Here is a 19,454-nt window from a genome sequence, read left to right as displayed (position 1 = left end):
AAATTTTTAAAAACTTGATAGTGATTCTTCCTGAAAATTATGACACACATGATATAAAAAAAATAAATAAAAGTTGTAAGCACTACAAAGTTTGTGAACGCTGAGGCTGTACCATTAACCTGTGGCTACTAAAATTGATTTTTATTTACCAGGGCGCATTATTCAAGGAAGTACACGAGTTCCAAATCATGTATACAATGGGGACGAGTTTGAAATCGTCCCGAAACAGTCCAACGGCATTGACCACTTTTGTGATGGAAAACATTTTTGAGGGTGAATAGGTGGCGGCAATACCTGGACACGATTGCCAAGACATTTCTGGGGAGAAGCAGTACCGCAGGTCCGGCAGGCATCCCTTCTCGCAGCCGTGCGTGTGTGTGTTATTTTTGTTTCCTTGATTCTTCTTCTAGAAATCGGAAGGACAAAATGTTGAGAACAATTGTTCCAGCAAAAGAGTGTCCTGATTCAGGCAGGAGTTCCGCTTGTTGCTTAGCAACAACAACAGCTTTCTCCAAAAAGCATTTGCTTTGGGTTTGTTTGGTCACCATTTCATTTTGTTTTGTTTTAATTTCATACACAAATTCACCATGCCAATGCCAATATTTTTGTTCCAGCCCACACAAAAAAATAAATAAAAAATAAGGGCGGGGAAAAAAAGCACTTTATGGTATATATACTGTAAAAGCACAGCGTAATAACATGCTTTACAGTTTGTGTATCATGATTGTATGTTGCAATACAGTAGTTTTTTTTTTTTTTTTTTTTAACCAAACACGGATTGCATTGTGTTAATTATAATTTTATGTCCGAGTAAAATTTTGTGATCTGTTTAACGGATGGCCGATTTTCACAGAGGCGCCCAGCATCCTGTGGATATGTTTATGTAAAATGTGTAATACACATCAAATAATCAGTTTTGTCTACACAAGGTCAAAGTAATTAACTAAATGATGTCATTTCTGCTAACATACAATTTTTTTTCCCTCTTCCACGAGGTGAAAAAGGTTTCAGTAACTGGGTTGTGGCATGTTGCAAGACAATTATTCAAATAACCATTAAATGCAGGGGTAGATGCGCCACTTTATCCAAGTTTGGAATATTTTTTATTTTATTTTTCTTTCTATTGAAGGGGGGGGATTAGTTAAAATCTGAAATGGGAGTTTTGAGAAAATATTTTAAAGCCATATCATCCGGCCCTATTGCCAAGTTATTGATATATTGTAGGCCTATATGAAAATGATGGTAAAAATATTTTTTTACTTTTGTACTTTTTTCTCTCACTTTTACCTTTGGCTTACCTTTTCTTTTCTTTTACACACAATCTGTCCTGCTACTCAAGCACAAGGTTGAATTACTTCCCCCACCTCTGTTTAATTAAAAAATACGTACACTAGTGTTAGAATAAAAACGGTTTGCTTTTAGTGGCTGATTTGGTGTTGTTAAATCAAAGTGTTGCCCTACAACCACCATTTGCTGGAGTTGAGCGACACATTAAAGCACTGCCCACGTATGTATGTGGTGTCAAATGAACAAAAAAAAGGCGTGCATTTTGAAAATGATTATTATGATGATGATGATTTCCGCTAAGTGAGAGCGAGCTAATCTCCTCCCAGTTGGCGGGGAGTTTTCTAGCAACTGTTGCCCGGTGAGGCAGCGCCATAGCCACCGTAGTCGTGGCGACTGTAACCCACCAACAACAAGCTCTCGCTTCATCATTACCACCTCCGCCACCATCCTCATACTCACCCGCCGCTCCGCAAGCAGGTTTGCAAACAACCTTTGATTTTACTCCCACTTGTTCCTTTCCTTCTCATTCAAACGCTTCCTCTTTATTTCTTTAAGACGTGAACGCGGTGCTTGGGAGTTGTTGTTTTTTTTCCCTTTTCGTTTCTTTTTTTTTGTGTGTGTGTGTTGTCCACTGAAGGCTCGCTCGGCTGGCTGTATGGCTGGTAGCAGTTTTTGCTAGCGAGGGTGCTTCTTTGTAACGTGTTAGCCTTGCGAGCTAACGCCGCCTCGGTTGTTTTTTTATTATTATTATTTTGGGGAGGGGGCTCGTCTGCGGCGCGGGTACCGTGAGCCGACCGCCAACCGACGCAAATGCGCTTGGAGGCCACGGTTTTTTTTTTAGATTGAAATGTTGAAATAAAAGTCTCGAGTCAGGTGCTAGCTCCGGGTTAGCGAGTCCCCCCCCCACCTTCCTGATGCTAGCTGGTCAGCTGGAGCAGGTGTCTCAGCCCCCCTCCACCCCCCACTCACAATGCCTGTATCGGGAAGATATGTGACCACAGTTTCCCATTCAACTACGACAACCACGCCGGAGCGAAAGTGTGTGTGTGTTTTTAGGGGGGGTTGTTAGTTGTTTTTTTTCAAGCTGGGGTTCTCCGTGTCTGATAATAGCTAAACCATTACTTTCCCTTTTGTCTTAAAGGGTGGGAAAAGCGTGATAGCAGCGCCGCTAGCTGCCTTCCCCTCTTTCCTCTTTGTGGTTTCTGAGGCTGATGAAGTGGATGATAACGCGAGGCGAAGCGACGTTTTCGGGTGCGAGGAAGGTTACAAAAAGCAACACCTGTGCGTCCAATGGCGGTGTGGCTTTTTAGTGGGGGAAAACGCTCAATTTGGAACAATTCTGTTTGACTTGGGAGGTGGTGTCAAAATATCGCAATGCATGGTTTTATCGACGATTGTATTGACACAGCATCATTGATCAGTGGACAGATTTGACCTTAATTGTGTTGTCAGATAGTTGCTTGTATCATGATATTGTCGTGAAAATACTAGCTAATGTTTGTATGGCTTTTAAGTGGAAGACAGGAAACAATCTATTACACTTGGGAAATGATCATATTAAAATCGCCACATATTGTAATGATCGTGTCAGTACACCTGCATCAAAGGGTGATATTGTTACTCTCATGGAAGCAAATTATATGAACCGAGAGTATATAGTGTTTTTCTTGTAGTACAATTGGTTGAATTGTGATATCTTTGTTGTTAAAATACCCGATAATGACGTGGAGACTTAATGGGGACTAGGGTCAATTTGGAAAGATTCTATTAAACTTAAGCTACCTGTACATGAGAAGACTATGAGAAGATTTGGACAATACCCCCGGAAAAGTCATGTAACATTTGCTCAGATTTAAAGACAAGTGGTGGAGTTTTCAATCACAGTCTTGTCTCAGACTTGTGATACTATCAAAAGTGTTTGATGGTGTCCTAAGGCCAGATGTAAAACTGCTGAGATGACTTTAGCAATATACTTTAAATGACCAAGATGACGAGGAGCGTGCTGTGTCTCCATTAAAACTCTAATTGCATTCAGTCAGTTTTTCGTCTGAGACTGTGAACGTCCTTAGGTGTGAGCAAAGCAATTGATGGTGACAAAATAACAATATTGTCATGTGTCGTATCGATAGCCATCCGAAAACGTCTCTCCTTGCTTTTTAATGACAAGTGAATAACTTTTACCTAGTTATTGTAAAATTTCTGCATCATGATTGTGACATCGTTGTCTGCTACGAAATGGTGTCTATACACCACTTTTTTTTAATATTACCAAAATAACTATTAAGGATTACATTCTCACACCTTTTGCGTTAATTGGGTTTCTCTGATTTACTTATCATCACCATTTTTTTCACTGTTGTTTAGTGTTTCTCTTACCAGCTGCTGCTTACTTCCTGTCAGGCAAGAGGAGGAGCAGGTGAGGGAGTGGGGGGGGGGGATTGTTAGTTGCGACAGGTGGTACCACCTCGATGTACTTGAAGACATCTTGTAAAGACTGAAAAATATGCAAGGCATAGCGACCGCACAGAAGCCAAAGCAATTAGATTAAAGTAGCACGGTAGTAAATAATACAAACATATTGATCTGTTGGCATTTACCACCAAAACTGGGTCGGCAAACCCCCCCACCCCGGGCTCCTACCCCACTTCTTCCTGTTCAGTGACACACACAGAATTTTGGGGACTTCTCATTATCAGCTCATGTTACCTCTTACCTGTCATCTGGCCGGGCAGGAATAGCGTCGTGCCACCTGCCGCCCGGATCCTGTTGCATTTCTAATCACTAAAAGAGGGGGCTGATTAATTCAATTATGCAGCCATCCATTTTCATGGCTCAGCAGACTGCGTCCTGTATTCTGTTTGCGGTCTACCCTGACCCAAGCAGACAGACATGTTAGGTTGTCAGTGAAAGTGGAGACCGAGTTCTGGCCCGAAGCCTCGTCTGATCTTATGCTTGCATGAGTCAGGATTTGTTGTTGCTGTTGTTGTTTTATGTGACATTTTTTTTTCCTGCATGTTAAAATGGAATCGTTGGACTATTTTTGTCCCACCCAGTAAGTGTCTTTTGGGTGTTGAGCCACCATGAGGCAAGTTGTGGTGGCCCTGCCAGAACCAGCTCTGGTCTTGATTTGAAACCAAGCTGAATAAAATTCATGATTATATGTATGTAGGCCGACCTGTGGATAAAACAGGTAATTGTGTAGTGTCAGCGACCAAAATTCATGCGAGTACGGGTGGTCAAGGCAGCCGCTTAGAAAAATATCTGCACTCGCCAACATAACAATAATACAACTAGAAAATGTTCACCATATTCATATTAAAAAAGTTGTTTTACAAGAAAATAAATTCTAAATATTTTTACAAATTCTGGTAAAATTACAGCTTTATTGCAAAATGTTTAATATTCCCCCAATAATATAATTGCAGGACAATAGTCAGATTTTTAAAAAATTACAATTATGGCTGCCACAAATTTTATATAGATAGATACATTCAATTCAAAGAATTAATGAATTAAATTACAAACAAAAAATCCATCCCCCCCATCCCTGTATGTTTCCTTAAGGACTCCAGGATAATCGATTAGTTATTAGTCAATCGATTAATCAAGCATCTGTTGCACAATGCTAATAATATTACCAGAAAAAAAATGTAAACATTTTTACATTATTAAAAAATTACATAATTATTGAAAAGCTAAATAAAAATGTGGAAAAACTGTTTTACATTTGATTCATATAAAAATATAGTAACAATATTCCAGGGTAATGTTTACAATATTGAGGGGAAAAATATTACTTTTTTCTCATAGAATTGACTACGAGTTCTGAACTTTTTTAAACCTGTGACATTTCTGTACATGATTAAAAATAAAATGGAACAGTTGTCTTATTTTGGTGCAACTGAGTTTATTTTTTCCCATTGAAATCTTAATGCAAAAATAAGTATTAGGGCTAAACCCCCCCATGAAATATATAAAATATATTGCATTCTCTTAAACTGAATTGATTGCCTTCTCTCGTCTTCCTCTGTTTCTCTGCAATACTGTCACCAGATCCCCGCCCTGTCTCGGGTAAAGTTGTTCAACCGCTCTAAAAAGTCATGACTCAGTATAGCCAACTTGCTAAAAAAGTACATCGGCGAGCATTTCCTCAAAGGGGGAACCTCACGCTTGTCGTCATCGTCACGTTAGCGAGAGGAATTGAATTGGGCGTGCGGGTGCAGGGCGCAAAAATGTTGCCCTCCTCTGTCTCTTTTGTTCCTGTGTGTCTTTGTAGGGCTTGCACTTGCTCGGCGGAGCACAGCGTTTAAGTGGGCCACGAGGGAGTGTGCCTGAATGGTGAAGCAGAAGGTGTGTTTGGTGTGTGCGTGCGTGTGTGTAGGGGGTTGGGGTGAGGCAACCCGGGAATTTAGTTGCGTGATGCAGGGGTTCTCTTTTTTAACCATCATTTGGTCGGCTTTTTGGTTCAACAATTGCTTAATCTCTGTTCATTTATGTTAAACATCAGCCTGCCAACAACCCGTGTCAAAATTAATCGATTAATGGACAACTAATCAAATGAATTGACAACTATTTTAATAATCGAGTAATCGTTTTAGCCTTTGTTTGTCTCAAAATGATCGAAAGCCTTTGACGGCGTTTTGACTGACTCCATGTATGTTCGTATGTCGTTATACTGCCACCAGGTGGCCAAGCCATGTACACAAGAAGGAGCAGCACCATGTCCACAGAATTGAAGCAAAAAATATATCCATTTTTTTTACTCTATTTTTGACGATTAATTGATGACTAAACAATTCTAAAGTTAATTGACAGTTATTGCGTAATTCTGGTTTATCAACAGTAAATATTCTCAGATTTCTATTTTCCTCCATGATAGCAGATTGATTATATTTGTGTTGATTTGCTTTTACTTTGTAAAACACTGATTAATGTTTTTGTCTCTTTTCTGAGATGTTGTGGACCAAACCAGTTACTGAATGATACTCAATTAATGTTTTCTGCACTGTTAATTTGAAATAATGTCCTGTTTTTTAATAAAGGATTGGCTATTAAAACATTTTTTAAATTCATTCATAATCAATTATTAAACTATTTGGTTAGTTGCAGCCCTAATCCATTTCATTCTGTCATTACTGTATGTCTTCATAAAGTAGCTGAGGCGAAAATAATCCTCCTTTTCTGCACCTCGGTGCAGAGATTGACTCGGCTTCGTATTCCAACTTGAGGTCAGCCGGCCTAACTGCTAATGCGAGTGAAAGCTCAAAGAAACACCTCCAGAAAAAGGCCCAGTCTGATACGGGAAGATAATGGGAAAGAAGAAGGCTGTGCCCGGAGAGAGTGGAAACTATAAGGAAAACCGGCTTAATTAACCAAGAGAGGTTTGCTCATGGAAACTGATGAGAGGAGCCCCCCCCCCAATCCTCCTAGGAGGCATTCGCCATGTCACAGTCTTACGACTAAATTCTATTCGATTTATTAACTCACGATTACAAAATTGTGTTCTTCCATGCTGTTAGCAGGATTTACGCCAAAGCTACCTGGCCGATTCCACAGCCGAGCGTCTTTTAAACGTGTCCTCATGCAGGTTACCAAAGCAATGAGGAGCCGCGTCTATTTGGAGTTTGTTACATATTAACCGGCTTTATGGCCGCTGACCTGGAGACGGGACCATGTGCCGCTGATGCATGAGCTGCTCGGTACATCGAGTACCACGCGGCACAGAACAGGTGGCATCGATTCCGCCAAGACGGATGAGCCTGTTATGGGGCCTCTGCATGGTTTGACTAGCCAGCGCTTTGGTTTAAGGTACAAATTTCTCATCTTGTAGACTGAGTGAGTATCATGGCCACCCTGAAACGAACAAAAAATATTTTGTCAAGACAGGGACTCCTTCGTGGTCTTCCAGTAAGAATTCAAAAGACGTAATAATGGAATAATTAGAGTGCGGTGTGCCGTGCGTTTGGTAAAAGTCAATAAAATGTCTCATTCTCACCACCGATGCTCAGTTGCCTAAAAAGTTTTGCTTTGACCAACCAAGGCCCAATTTGAAATCTGAGTGGTTAAAGAAAATTTGGGATGCTAAATTACCGTGGCAGCACTATTGCTTCTGATAACCGATTAGCTATTTAAAATGACCAAAAATATGATTGGACAAACAACGAAGAACGTGCACGCTTAGGACGTGATGCAAAGCAGCCAAGAGCAAGGCTATGAAACGGTTGTTGTAATTGTAGGTCAACGCCTTGCCCGGTTTTGCCATACCCATTTGCTTGTTGGATTTCTAAAGAAGTCTGTTCGCATCAGACGGCATTCTCAAACACGTCTGCACCTCACTCGTAATGACAAGAAATCAGAATCTGAAAAGGCGAAGTTGAGCCACAGCAACAAGTCGCACGACATTTTCATCAATAACCAAGAACGGGAAAGGCACCGTGACAAACGTGAAACTGGGCAAATGGAAATCCGACTTGTCGAATGATTGCCAAGAGAGCTACTTAAACCTGTTTTTTTTTTTAAAGGTCACATGTCAAAAATGGTTGCCTGCCAATCCCAGGCACATGCGTGAGTTTGTTTGTGGATGAGGTGGAGGAACACAGGAAGGCCGAGATTTGAACCCACAACCTCTGCCTGTGAGGCAGACGTGCTCAATACTACATCTTCTGACAATTTGAGGAAATGTTCATGAAAAATATTCTTCCATACATATTATGGTCAATACACCAAATTCTTATTAATCTTTGTTTTTTTGTCCTCTCAGGCGCCATGCAGACCCCTGAAGCCGGCGCTGACTCCACCTCCACCGTCCCCATTCAGACCACCGTGCCTGTCCAGCCAGCCGGCTCCACCCAGCAGCTGCCTGTCCAACAGGTTCACACCGTCACCCGTCCCGTACGAACATTCGCGCCGGGATCTTTAATGCGTTTCTTGGCGATTGCATTCCAGACGCAGACAGTTCAACAGGTCCAGCATGTTTACCCGGCGCAGGTGCAGTACGTGGAGGAAAACAGTGGCGTCTACACCAACGGCAACATGTGAGTCAGGCCTCCACCCTTGCGCGCTCGCACACGCACACGCACAGGGAGGGATTACGTCCCGACGGCCTGAGGACTCGCCCCTCGAGTCTTCTCGCGCCGCCATCGATGTCACGAGCACATGGTGGCGGTGGCGAGAGCGCGCTTGTGCGCTACTGCACGCAGTCACCTGAACATGACCAGAAGTAGGCCACCTGTTTATTGAAGTGCTGCGGTTAAGATGGCATCCCACTGGGGGCTTGCCAAGGCAGTGCCGCTGAAGCGCTGAGCCGCACACACACACATCGTGTGACATGTGGACACATGCACGCAAACCGTGCACAGACCCGCTGGTGGCTGAGTATGCCTCAAAACGCTGAATCACTTACAGGCTGTATGTCGTCAAATAAATAACTTCATCTGCTTTTATTCTGGTTTATTGAGCATTTATCTTCTCGAGAGTCCTGTAATGATTAGAAAAATGTGTTCACTAAAATGTTTGATGTAGTCCTTTTTATTTATCATTCATTTGTTGTTCAAATTAATTGATTTGGTGTAAGTAGGGCCTGACTGAGTAATCGTCTGGCCGATTTAATCGATTGATATTTGAAACGTATTACAATATAAGACAAAGATAATTATGTTCAAACACCCTCCAGAGAAAAAAAAAGGGCAGATTTTTGCCGTTCATTCTCTCTGTTGAACAAATACTAAATGATCTGCCTGCAATTTCGATTATTTATTCTTATATATTGTTGTAAACACTGAGGGTCCAAAAACCAAGTTGTTTGTTGCTTTATTAATTCCATATTTTTTAATTCATTATCCGATTAATCAGTTATCCATTTTTTTCTTCTGACAAATATCAGTCGCACCTGAAGTAGCACATTAAAATTAATTATTGTAAGAAAGATGTTCTTACACATTTCTATCCTATTAAATGAGTTAACTCTAAATCCAATAAAAAAAAAAAAAAAATCGAGCTTTTATTTCATTATTAAAATAAACATGTGACATGTTTTACATTTGTATTGATTTCTTTTCACACTTTTGTCTTTTTTACAAATCAAATGTGGCCCCTATGTACCAAAATCACCTTCCCAAACAGAAGAACCTACTCGTACTCGGAGCCACAGCTGTACAGCCAGAACAGCGGCGGGAGCTACTTTGACACGCAAGGGAGCTCGTCCCAAGTGTCCACGGTGGTCACCTCCCACGGGATGGCCAATAACGGCGGCGTGAGCATGGGCCTGGCGGGGGGTCAGGTCATCGGCAGCGGTTCCGGTGCCTACCTCATGGACAACGCCGGTGCCCACCCTGCTACCCAGACTGCACGGGCCTCCCCGGCGACTGTAAGTGGCACAACGAGAAGCACCCCCGATGACATCCTCACTTTCGTACGTAGAACAATAATCCCCATCATAGTCGCTGTTCACTATTAGCAAAATTACATCATCATCCCTGTCACCCACAATAGCGAGTAGTTTCTGATCGGAAAACCCCAATCATTGCCGGTTCTCGATCTGTTCTACCATGAGCGGACCGAGGTGGGAAAAAAAAGGTTGGGGGCCACCGTTTTATGAAATGTTTTACTCCTTTGCACCGCGAAGGTTTTTCGACAATCGGTTCAAAGCTCGAAAGCAAAAGAAGAAGAATTAATAGTTGCTCAATTTGTACTTGTGTTTTTGTATTGTTGATCTGAGTCTGAACTGTCACAATGGAATCCGGAAGGTTCGGTCGTCTGAAAGAGTTCTGTTATTAGCACGCCAATTGGATCTCTTTCAAATTCATTTCCTGCCTTAACAAAGCAACAAAGATTCATTCATTTCACTCGTTCCATATGAATTCATGGAGGATTTTAGGAAGGCCAATTCTTAAATCCACATTTCTGTATTTTTAAAAAGTGTTTCTTAATGTAATGGTCAATTTTTGAATTTATTTTTAATTCTGCTCTGCTTGGGTGTACCAGCGCTTGCTTTGGGGTCTTTCGTAGACTTTCTTTATTTTAGCCATTTGTTAGTTTTACCTTCCTGTCTTTTTGTTTTTGTTTCCCTCTTCTTACATTTTGTTGTCCTGTGCTTTGGTGGTTTTTGTCAGATTGAAATGGCGATTGAGACGCTCCAAAAATCTGAGGGTTTATCCAGTCAGAGAAGCTCGCTGCTCAACAGCCATGTAAGTTGCAACGCTTGGACCTTGACCTGTGCTCAACTCGCTCTCTCTCGAGCGCGCCCGCTTTCTCCTGCCGCTCTCAACTCTACGTTCCCTATTTTGGTTCGCTGCATGCCTCTTTTTCTTACTGGCGTTAAATTCTTGTTTTTGATTACAAATCGGTGGTTTACTGGCTTTTTTGTGTATGTTATTACGAGTGCTGTTCCGATACCCCTTTTTGGCCCCAATACCAATTCCGCTAACTGGCTCTGCAGTATCGCCCTGTACTGATGCTGTACATTTATTTTTGAAGAAAAAAATCAAGCGCAACTTTTCTTGTAATTCTAAATAATTGCGTACTCACTTGGATGTGAAATTATACATTCACCATGGGCACAAAGGCTGTCAAATCGAACATCATCACAACATACATGCTCTGATCACTTTATCAGTTCTGGTTTTCTTTTTCCATGTACACTGGGTCAGAAGATTATGTTTGATTGATTTTTTATTTATGTGTAATTGTGCATATGAAAATGCATTTTTTAACCCCCAAATCTTTTACATTTTGTACTAATGTACATTTTCTTTGTATATAAATGTCTATAAAATCATTGTCCCCCTATCAAAGCTCAATTGATTGATGATATAATTTTGAGAACTATTATTGCATAGAGCTCAAAACGCAGTTCTCTGTGGTGCAAAATAGTGCAAATATTTTTGCTGAGGTTATAAATATTTAATATGTTTAACATCGAACCGCTTAGTCGTGATGACGTCATGCGATTACGTATTCCGGTCTGAGAGCGTCTGCAAAAAAAATGCTCATCTACCCATTTTATTTTAGAACTAGATACGTATTGATTTAAAATAAATTTCTGTCCATTGCCGTTGGCTCTCCACCCTAACGCAATTTTAACTAGACTTTCGTTCTAAGACGACTGTACACCTATGCACATATTTTGGGTCCTTTCCGAAGCTGTATTTCACGTTAGCGACCCCTAGCCGAGCATTCAAGCAGCGGCGAAAGAAATTACTTCCGGCACGACGTTATTTTTTTTTTTATAAATAAATCTATACGACGTGCATGTGGGGTACAAACCTCAGCTTTGACGATCTTGGGGGAAAAAATCGGTCCCAAAACGATTAATGGTTCAGCCCGAGACCGCAGTGCCATACCTGGCTCTCAGTGCTCGGTATGAGGAGCGTTTTCCATGCGTCTCCCGACCATGGTTAGGCGGCAAGCAGGAAAGGTTCAACACTACACACGGACGAACCACATTCGCCAATAACCCCCAAATCGAGTACAATCACATGCCATTTGTTTTATAACGGCAAACTGCGCGCGGCATTGCCGCAGTGACGTGCACGCGGATTTAGCCATCGGGAGTAAAACGACGACTCTGGCATGCTAGCGCTAGCTCGAAGTTCGAGTTTCGACGGCGCAAAGAAAGACGACTATATCCGAACACAAACGATTTAATAAATGACATTTTCCACCATTAAAGTAGTAAACGACGTTCTGTGTCAACCAAAAGCAACATACCTTTGTCACGAGGGAAAGAAAATCCAGCAAAGACGTTCTCCTCCGGGACAAGACTCGTGGCTCCTCACAGCAACATTCCCCCTTCCACAGGTGTCATAATAAGGACCCTTATCACCCAAAATCCCTCAACGTGCGCTTCGCTGCGTTCGAAGCACAATACCAAAATGTTGATAACTGGTTAGCCGGTATCGGGTGATATTGGTTGGTGCTTGCTGATCCGATACGTTTTAATGCAGGATTGGGACCTTTCCCATTTTTGGGGGGAAGGGGGATTACATTTGATGTAAAATGTATATTTTAAAGCATAATGTAACATGACTTTGGAATTACATCTATGTCTCCTATCTTAAAAACAATTGAGGGCGTCACTTATGTTTTTCTTTTCCAGCCACTGTAAATCTATACACTCATCTGATTTCTGTAATTGCAACTTCCCGGGTCCTCAGTTCTCTGTTTACATCCTAACGCGCCTCCCAACACAAATTCTACCAAGGAGCGAGGAGCCAGATGGGAGGAGGTAGAAATGTTTTTGTAACGACACAACCACTCCTCAACGTCATTTAATGTAAATGACGTGACGTTATTGATGTGTGTCAAAAATGCATCATCTGCATGGCAGAACAAGTTCCGTCCCCACAACGGTTGACTTTGCTTTAATTTTCAATGGGGATTAAATTAAATTCAATCCCAACATTGTTAAACTTCATGATATGTTTCTACAGTATGGCAGCGTGAGAACCACTTCCGGGTTGCTTTCGGTGTTTGGAGCAATGAAGAGACACTGAGATGAGCGTTTCTGTCTTTCCCTGCAGCTGCAGTGGCTGCTGGACAACTACGAAACAGCAGAGGGTGTGAGTCTACCACGATCTACCCTCTACAATCACTACCTGCGCCACTGCCAGGAGCAGAAGCTGGACCCCGTAAACGCAGCGTCCTTCGGCAAACTCATCCGCTCCATCTTCATGGGACTCCGCACAAGGCGCCTTGGGACAAGGTCGACCCTCGCCGGCCCGTCGGGTCTTTTGACTGCCGGTGCTTGTTGTCGTATGACGTTCCGTTTATGCCTCGCAGGGGCAACTCCAAATATCATTATTACGGTATACGCGTGAAGCCCGACTCGCCGCTCAACAGACTCCAAGAGGACATGCAGTACATGGCCCTGAGGCAGCAGCCGGTTCAGCAGAAACAGAGGTCAAGCGGGGTCGCGCATGCTGTTGGTGCGCATCTCCGCACTTGTTGCTTTCTGTAAAACTGCCGTGTCTGACAATTTCAGGTTCAAACCGGTGCAGAAGTTTGACACCAGCCCCACAGAGAACTACTCAGGTGGGGGCCACAACCCCCCAGGGGCAGCGGAGCAGACCGTCATCGCGCAGAGTCAGCACCACCAGCAGTTCTTAGGTCAGTCCAAATCCCATAAAGCATTTGAAACGATCTCGGTCAAGCGACTGAACCGTCACTATGGCGACAGATGCATCACGGGCACTCCCCGACTTTGCCGACCTGGACCTGGGGCAGAGCAATCCGGAGAACGTCAGCACGGAGGACGTCAAGGCTCTCCAATCACTTTACAGGGAGCACTGTGAGGTACAATGGAGTTCCTTCTTTTTTTTTTTATCATTTTGATTTTCAAACACCTTAAGCTGCGGGGGTTAACTCCTGATATATAGACGACGTGTGTTCCTCTTCTTGTCAGCGAATGACCTGTCGTCGTCGTCGTCGTCAACATTATCGGCACCATCAAGTTTTTCTCTCCGTCATAAACGCTCGCATCAAGTTCCAAGCGATTTGGAACTATAAGCACTGAACACACACAATCAAACGTAGTCACGAAGGTTGTGTGTGTTTACAGTAAGATCTTTTTGGAAATGCCAACTGCTGGCATTTAGAATTTTCTCATCATAAAGTCGTTTGCTTAGGAAAATCATGATCAGGTCATTGAGTTCACTTCTTTTGAAACGCTCATATCCATAAATACCCCGACGGTTTTCTGCGACTCACTGCTCTTCTCTATTCCCTTGATTTTGTTCTCAGGCCATCCTGGACGTGGTCATCAACCTGCAGTTTAGTCTCATTGAGAAGCTTTGGCAAACATTCTGGCGTTATACTCCGCCCGACTCAGTAGAGGGCGCCACTATAACAGAAAACAGGTGACGTGCGGACGGCGTGAATGGAAAGATCTCTCGGCGTTGCTGAAAATTGACCGCTTCTATTTGTGTGACGCGCAGCAGCACCAGCGAGATTGAGGCCCGACTCCCGCAGGCTCAGCTGCTGGCGCTGTGCCGACACGAAGCCGCGCTCAAGTGGATGAGCACCTGCGACCATCTGATGTACCAGGCCCTTGTGGAGATCCTCATCCCGGATGTCCTGAGACCCATTCCCAGTGAGCCACCCAACAGAATCGCCACATCGTACCTCTCGGGCAATGTCGTCGCGCTCATTTTTCTTTGGCGTCCTCTCGACTCGACAGGTGCCTTGACTCAAGCCATTCGCAATTTTGCCAAAAGCCTGGAAAGTTGGCTCAATAATGCCATGAATGCGATTCCGCAGAGGATGATCCAGACCAAGGTGATGATATTGTTCCTCTCCGGTTCTGTAGGTGGCACATGAAAAAGTTTTGGAGTTTATGAACTGAAGGAGGTGGGAGAGGCGTATTTGGAACCAAACTGTCAAACTTTTTTTTTTGGGGGGGGGGAAATCAGGTTGCCGCTGTTAGTGCCTTTGCGCAAACACTACGCCGATACACATCTCTGAACCACCTGGCTCAAGCGGCACGCGCCGTGTTGCAGAACACGTCGCAAATCAACCAGATGCTGAGCGACCTCAACCGGGTCGACTTTGCCAACGTACAGGTCGGTGCCGTGCACGCTTGGAAATAATAGTTTGGAATTGATTTTGATTTGGACTTTTGTTTTATAAATACAGCTAGTTTTGTTTTGCATTTGAAATGAACTTTGATGTCACACGTTTGATATTAACTGAGAAGGAGGTTGTGTTTTCAGGTTTTTCTTTTATCTTTTAAACATTTTAATTTCATTTCATTCATTTTTCGTTAAGTCGAATAAACGTCAGTTTTTCATTCATGAGCGAGCGTCGGGAATTCACGCCCCCCCCCCCCCCGGTGTCGGTGTGAGCAGGAGCAAGCGTCGTGGGTGTGCCAGTGCGAGGAGGGCATGGTTCAGCACTTGGAGCAGGACTTCAAGGCGACGCTACAGCAGCAGAGCTCCTTGGAGCAGTGGGCGGCCTGGCTGGACAACGTGGTCACTCAAGTACTGAAGCCTTACGAGCAGCGGCCCAGCTTCCCAAAGGCGGCCCGCCAGTTCCTACTCAAATGGTCCTTCTACAGGTCAGCAAACACGCGCGGCCAATCAGCCCCAAAAGGCAGTTGTTGAGTTTGTTTGTTTTTTTTTTCCCTCGCGTCAGCTCGATGGTCATCAGGGACCTGACCCTGCGCAGTGCTGCAAGTTTCGGTTCTTTTCACCTGATCCGCCTGCTCTACGACGAGTACATGTTCTACTTGGTGGAGCATCGGGTGGCTCAAGCTACGGGAGAGACACCCATTGGCGTCATGGGCGAGGTATGGCATTCGGCTTGGATTTACATTGCGTAGTTCGAGGGGACGAATTATTTTTTTTTTTTATTTTCAACTTTTAGAATACAGAACATTATATGCTACATTAGAGGCGTGTCTATTATTAAATAAAAAATAATTTGTACCAGCCCATGGAGGTTAGCCTCATTTAAATGAATTAATTTTAACATTTCACTCGCAACATTTTTCTTTTTTTTACTCATTTTACTTTGTTATTTCTGTGAAATTTGGCCATCTAGAGATGCAATTTGTTTTTTGAACGTAAAATGATTTTTTTCTATTTTCAGTTCGACAGCCTGAACAGCCTGTCGCTTACAAACATCGATAAAGGTACGTTTGTTCCTGCATTCTTTTTCAATATCTTGAGTTGTAGCAATTTACATGAGGTTGGAGTAAGTCACAATTTATGCGCAAGTCTTGACTTTCAAGTTTTAAGCAAGCCCCAAATTACTGTGGTGGGGTAAAAAAAAAAAAAAAAAAGGGAATTCGAGTCCCCGCTGAATTTCAACAAAGTCATACCATGGTGCTGTGCGGCAGCATCTTTGCACGCCGGATAACGTGCTAAAAGTTGAAAAGATTCATTTTGTCCCCCGCGCCAGATGAAACCAGCGGCATGGACAGCGATTTAGATGAGGAGCCCGAGGAATCCGGGGAGCCTCTGGCCAAGCGGGAAAAGTCGGAGCACGAGGTGATCCAAGTGATTCAGGTGGGCGCCCTGGAGGACGGATCCCACCCGGTGGTGGGCGTGGTCCAGCCCAGCATCCTGCACTCGGTACCACAACCCCCGCGGGACCACAGCGAACACATCCCGACCCCCTCGGCCGGCACCCCCACCATCCGCCACTGCAGCGCCACGGGCAACACCTACGCCTCCGTTTGACGGCGACGGCCGATACTGTCTCGCTTCGTCGAAATATCCGTCAGTCGCCACCTTTACGTCCGTCCGCCTGCACTCGGGTCCGACACCGGACGGATGCGGTTTTTCCCGTTTCTGTTCTGAATGCTGCGTCCTGCCTTGAGTCTTTGCAGAATTTGCTGGCGGAAGAGGACCAAATGAAACACAGGGTCTAATGAAAATCGGCTTTCTACTACTGATGTCTACGCGTTTAAATGCGGCCCGCTGTACAGACGTTGACTTCGAATTAGTACAACCCAAAAATTTCATGGTGCTATCTGTTAAACTAGAATAAGTTTCCCAAACTTTGCTGAGCCAGGACATATACGGTACATTACTCAAATACGTACCTTCTGTATTTAATTGTACTGTTATACGTCACTGGCACACATTGAGAAACGTTTTTCCCATAAAATAATATAGAATAGAATATAGAATAATAATTAGTTGAAACGTAAACATTTGCCACATTTTCGGAGGATTGTATGTCGCCGTACGTGCGGATTTGGACCAGCACTAGCCTTTGTACCACAAGCTGCATCATAAAGAGTCCATGCGTGGACCCCCCCCCCCCCCTCGCCCTCCTTGAGGAATATGAGCGCTGCTGCTACTCTTGTAAATAGAAGCGATACCGTTCGCACGACCTGGCTGTACAAAGACCCCCCCACCACCCTTGCCGCTAGCCTATTATGCACTCGCAACGGAACGTTTGCCTTCGTCCACGTCATCATGAAATCAGCCTTCTGGACACACACACACCCATGCTCTCCTTTTTGTTTTGTTTTTTTGCATTTTTCTGTCTCAATCAAATATCTCACAAAGGACCAAAAAAATGATTAAAAAAAATCGATGTAAACGAGGCGGCTGAAGGCGAGCCAATATTTTGTGTGCCATGTCACAGAGCAGAAGGAATGTCAGGGATTTCATGTACCTCGGCTTTATCACAGTGCCTTATCCTCACACGACAACCCGCCCGCCCGTCTTTTTCCTCTTTCTCCTATGACTGCGTCCCGTCCACAGAGCGGGCTTTCGAATTTGGGCCGTTTGGACCGAGGGGATGCCGCCGCTTTTGCTTCGGTCCGGATTAGCGTCGTTAAGCTTTTGAATTCTCTTAATCGCATGTTCGCTCCTGTTCCGGCTCCTTTTGCCAGGCCTACTCCTGCTCTCGTTCCGGTTCCCGCCGTAATTTGCGGCATCGTATCCCTCCGGCCTGCTGCCATTCCGTTCACCTTCTATTCACTCCTGCTCCCCCTCACTTCCTCCTAGGGCTGCTACAAATTATGTTAATCATCAAATAATCTGCCAATTATTTTGTCGATAGTTTTGGAATCGGATAAATAAACAAGTTTTCATTTCTATGCCCTATATTAAAAAGCAAGACATCTCAAAATAAGAGCGAACCGGTTTGTTCTGTAACATGTCCGAAAATCTGCGAAAACGTTATCTCTATTTCCCACATGTTTGCAAATGTCCTATTTCGAAAACACACAAACGGAGGACGAAAGAAATCTACGATTTGGACAATTTAAGATGAAACAAGGTCTCGAAAACGATTATCCGCTCAATCTGATAATCAACGTTGCCCCTCTACTTCCTACTGTAGTCGTTTTTCCGAGTGCTCGTGCTTTTCTTTCTTACTCCCACTCTGCCTTGCTGTTGTTCTCACCTTTGCCATTTCAAGTAAAGTGCGCGTGAGAACCGAAATTCACAACTTTTTTTTTTTGTTTGTTTTGTGTTGTTGGAACACATCCATCAGTCACCCTACCTCAAGCCAGTGGTGCCAGCCCCCCCCCCCCCCCCAACAACTGCAGCACAGTCTGTCCAAACCTTATTGCACACGCACAAAAACACACAAAAGCGTTGGCACTGTACCGCACAGAGGGAAAACCCGCTTTTTGTTTTGTTTTTTTTTTTTGCTTTTCTCGCACCTCTGACACATTTTTACACCCATCAAACACTCCCCCGAAGCCTACCCTCCCCCATTTGGTCATCTTTGTACAGTAAGGACCAAAAGTAGATATTTTCTGATATTCAAAGAGATATATGAATTCTAGATCTATATGTATAGTATATATATACAATGTTTCTACACTACATTTACGTGTCGCTTTCTGATTGTGGAGCTAGCTGTGTGAAGTAGACTGAAAAAGGGAAGAAAAAAAAAAAGGCACGTGGACTGTACCGTCGATACTTGAACTGTTAAAAGCCTTCTATGTTGTGGACACTACTGAGATTACAGGAAAACACTTCTTTTGGTCGGGACCAATCTTCTGTATTGTTTATTTATTGATATTTATTGCGTTTGGCTCGGGTATAGTTAAGGAACGATTTGCCCGCAAAAGTGCAAAACTACTGTACAGAAAGACTGTGCGTGATGACTTTTTGTTGACTTGTTTAGTTGAAAACTGCCGTTATTTGCTGAAAGGGGCCAGAGATTTGCGTCAGATAGGACTGCACTGGATCTTTGCCTTACGTTATCGTTTTGAGGGGGATTTTTTTTTTTTTTTTTGTGGTTTTAATGTAAATCTCAACTCCCTCTTGTATAAATCCACAACACGTCGATGGTTAACATGTATTGTGCCTGATATGATAAAAGGAAAAAAAAAAAACTAGGCTTTGCTTTCTTTGAATCTTATGGATGTGCTTTGGGAGCATCAAGTGCTTTCTGTTTCTGGTCTGTGCTGCTAGAAATGTTTTTTTTTTTTTGTTTTTTTTAAATAGACTTTAGTGCCAGACGGTTATTTTTATGACGCTAATGCTGCCAACACAACATGTTTCTTTAGGTTACCGCTTAAAATGTTTTTGTAGGAGCTGAGAATTTCCGAGCATTAAACACATAAGCTCTTTCTTATAAAAAAAAAAAGAAAGAAAAAAAAAAAGACAACAGGCAGCTTCACTTGACCGTCAGCAAGACTCCAGTGCCTTTAACTCGGCCCCGCCCCGAGCCCGACGGATGGACGCCATTGAGAGACATTT

At 43.4% G+C, this 19,454-nt stretch overlaps 1 protein-coding gene across 5 annotated transcripts; it reads left to right on the top strand.

Moving 5' to 3' along the window:
• The first annotated feature begins 1,599 nt into the window (after positions 1-1,599).
• On the top strand, positions 1,600-17,933 carry rfx3 (regulatory factor X, 3 (influences HLA class II expression)). 5 transcript variants are annotated; one of them, XM_088281338.1, is made up of 17 exons: positions 1,600-1,764; positions 8,048-8,157; positions 8,233-8,321; positions 9,412-9,652; positions 10,398-10,472; positions 12,807-12,988; positions 13,066-13,185; positions 13,268-13,392; positions 13,463-13,578; positions 14,026-14,141; positions 14,220-14,374; positions 14,462-14,559; positions 14,694-14,843; positions 15,129-15,337; positions 15,415-15,568; positions 15,871-15,913; positions 16,183-17,933. In XM_088281338.1, exons 2-17 carry the CDS (start codon positions 8,053-8,055, stop codon positions 16,461-16,463), a joined length of 2,259 nt encoding a protein of 752 aa, XP_088137464.1. In that variant the 5' UTR covers positions 1,600-1,764; positions 8,048-8,052; the 3' UTR covers positions 16,464-17,933. The 5 variants fall into 5 exon arrangements, with proteins under 5 accessions (XP_088137464.1, XP_088137462.1, XP_088137460.1 ...); XM_088281336.1 differs by having other exon boundaries at positions 9,409-9,652; XM_088281337.1 differs by lacking the exon at positions 1,600-1,764 and adding an exon at positions 5,458-5,637 and having other exon boundaries at positions 9,409-9,652.
• The last annotated feature ends 1,521 nt before the right edge of the window (positions 17,934-19,454 follow it).

Source organism: Idiotropiscis lumnitzeri, chromosome 18 (genome assembly GCF_059441095.1).
Source record: "Idiotropiscis lumnitzeri isolate Australia: NSW breed Sydney's pygmy pipehorse chromosome 18, RoL_Ilum_1.0, whole genome shotgun sequence".
Lineage (NCBI taxonomy): Eukaryota > Metazoa > Chordata > Actinopteri > Syngnathiformes > Syngnathidae > Idiotropiscis > Idiotropiscis lumnitzeri.
The sequence above is the reverse complement of the archived record's forward strand: the minus strand, read 5'-3'. Positions and strand labels throughout refer to the sequence as shown.

Bases quoted from the DNA above. Each gene is read 5' to 3' on its own strand.
- rfx3 (XM_088281334.1), top strand. From the start codon at position 8,053: ATGCAGACCCCTGAAGCCGGCGCTGACTCCACCTCCACCGTCCCCATT. The intron at 14,844-15,128 runs GTCGGTGCCGTG...CGGTGTGAGCAG, and splicing joins TCGACTTTGCCAACGTACAG to GAGCAAGCGTCGTGGGTGTG. The intron at 15,569-15,870 runs GTATGGCATTCG...TTCTATTTTCAG, and splicing joins CCATTGGCGTCATGGGCGAG to TTCGACAGCCTGAACAGCCT.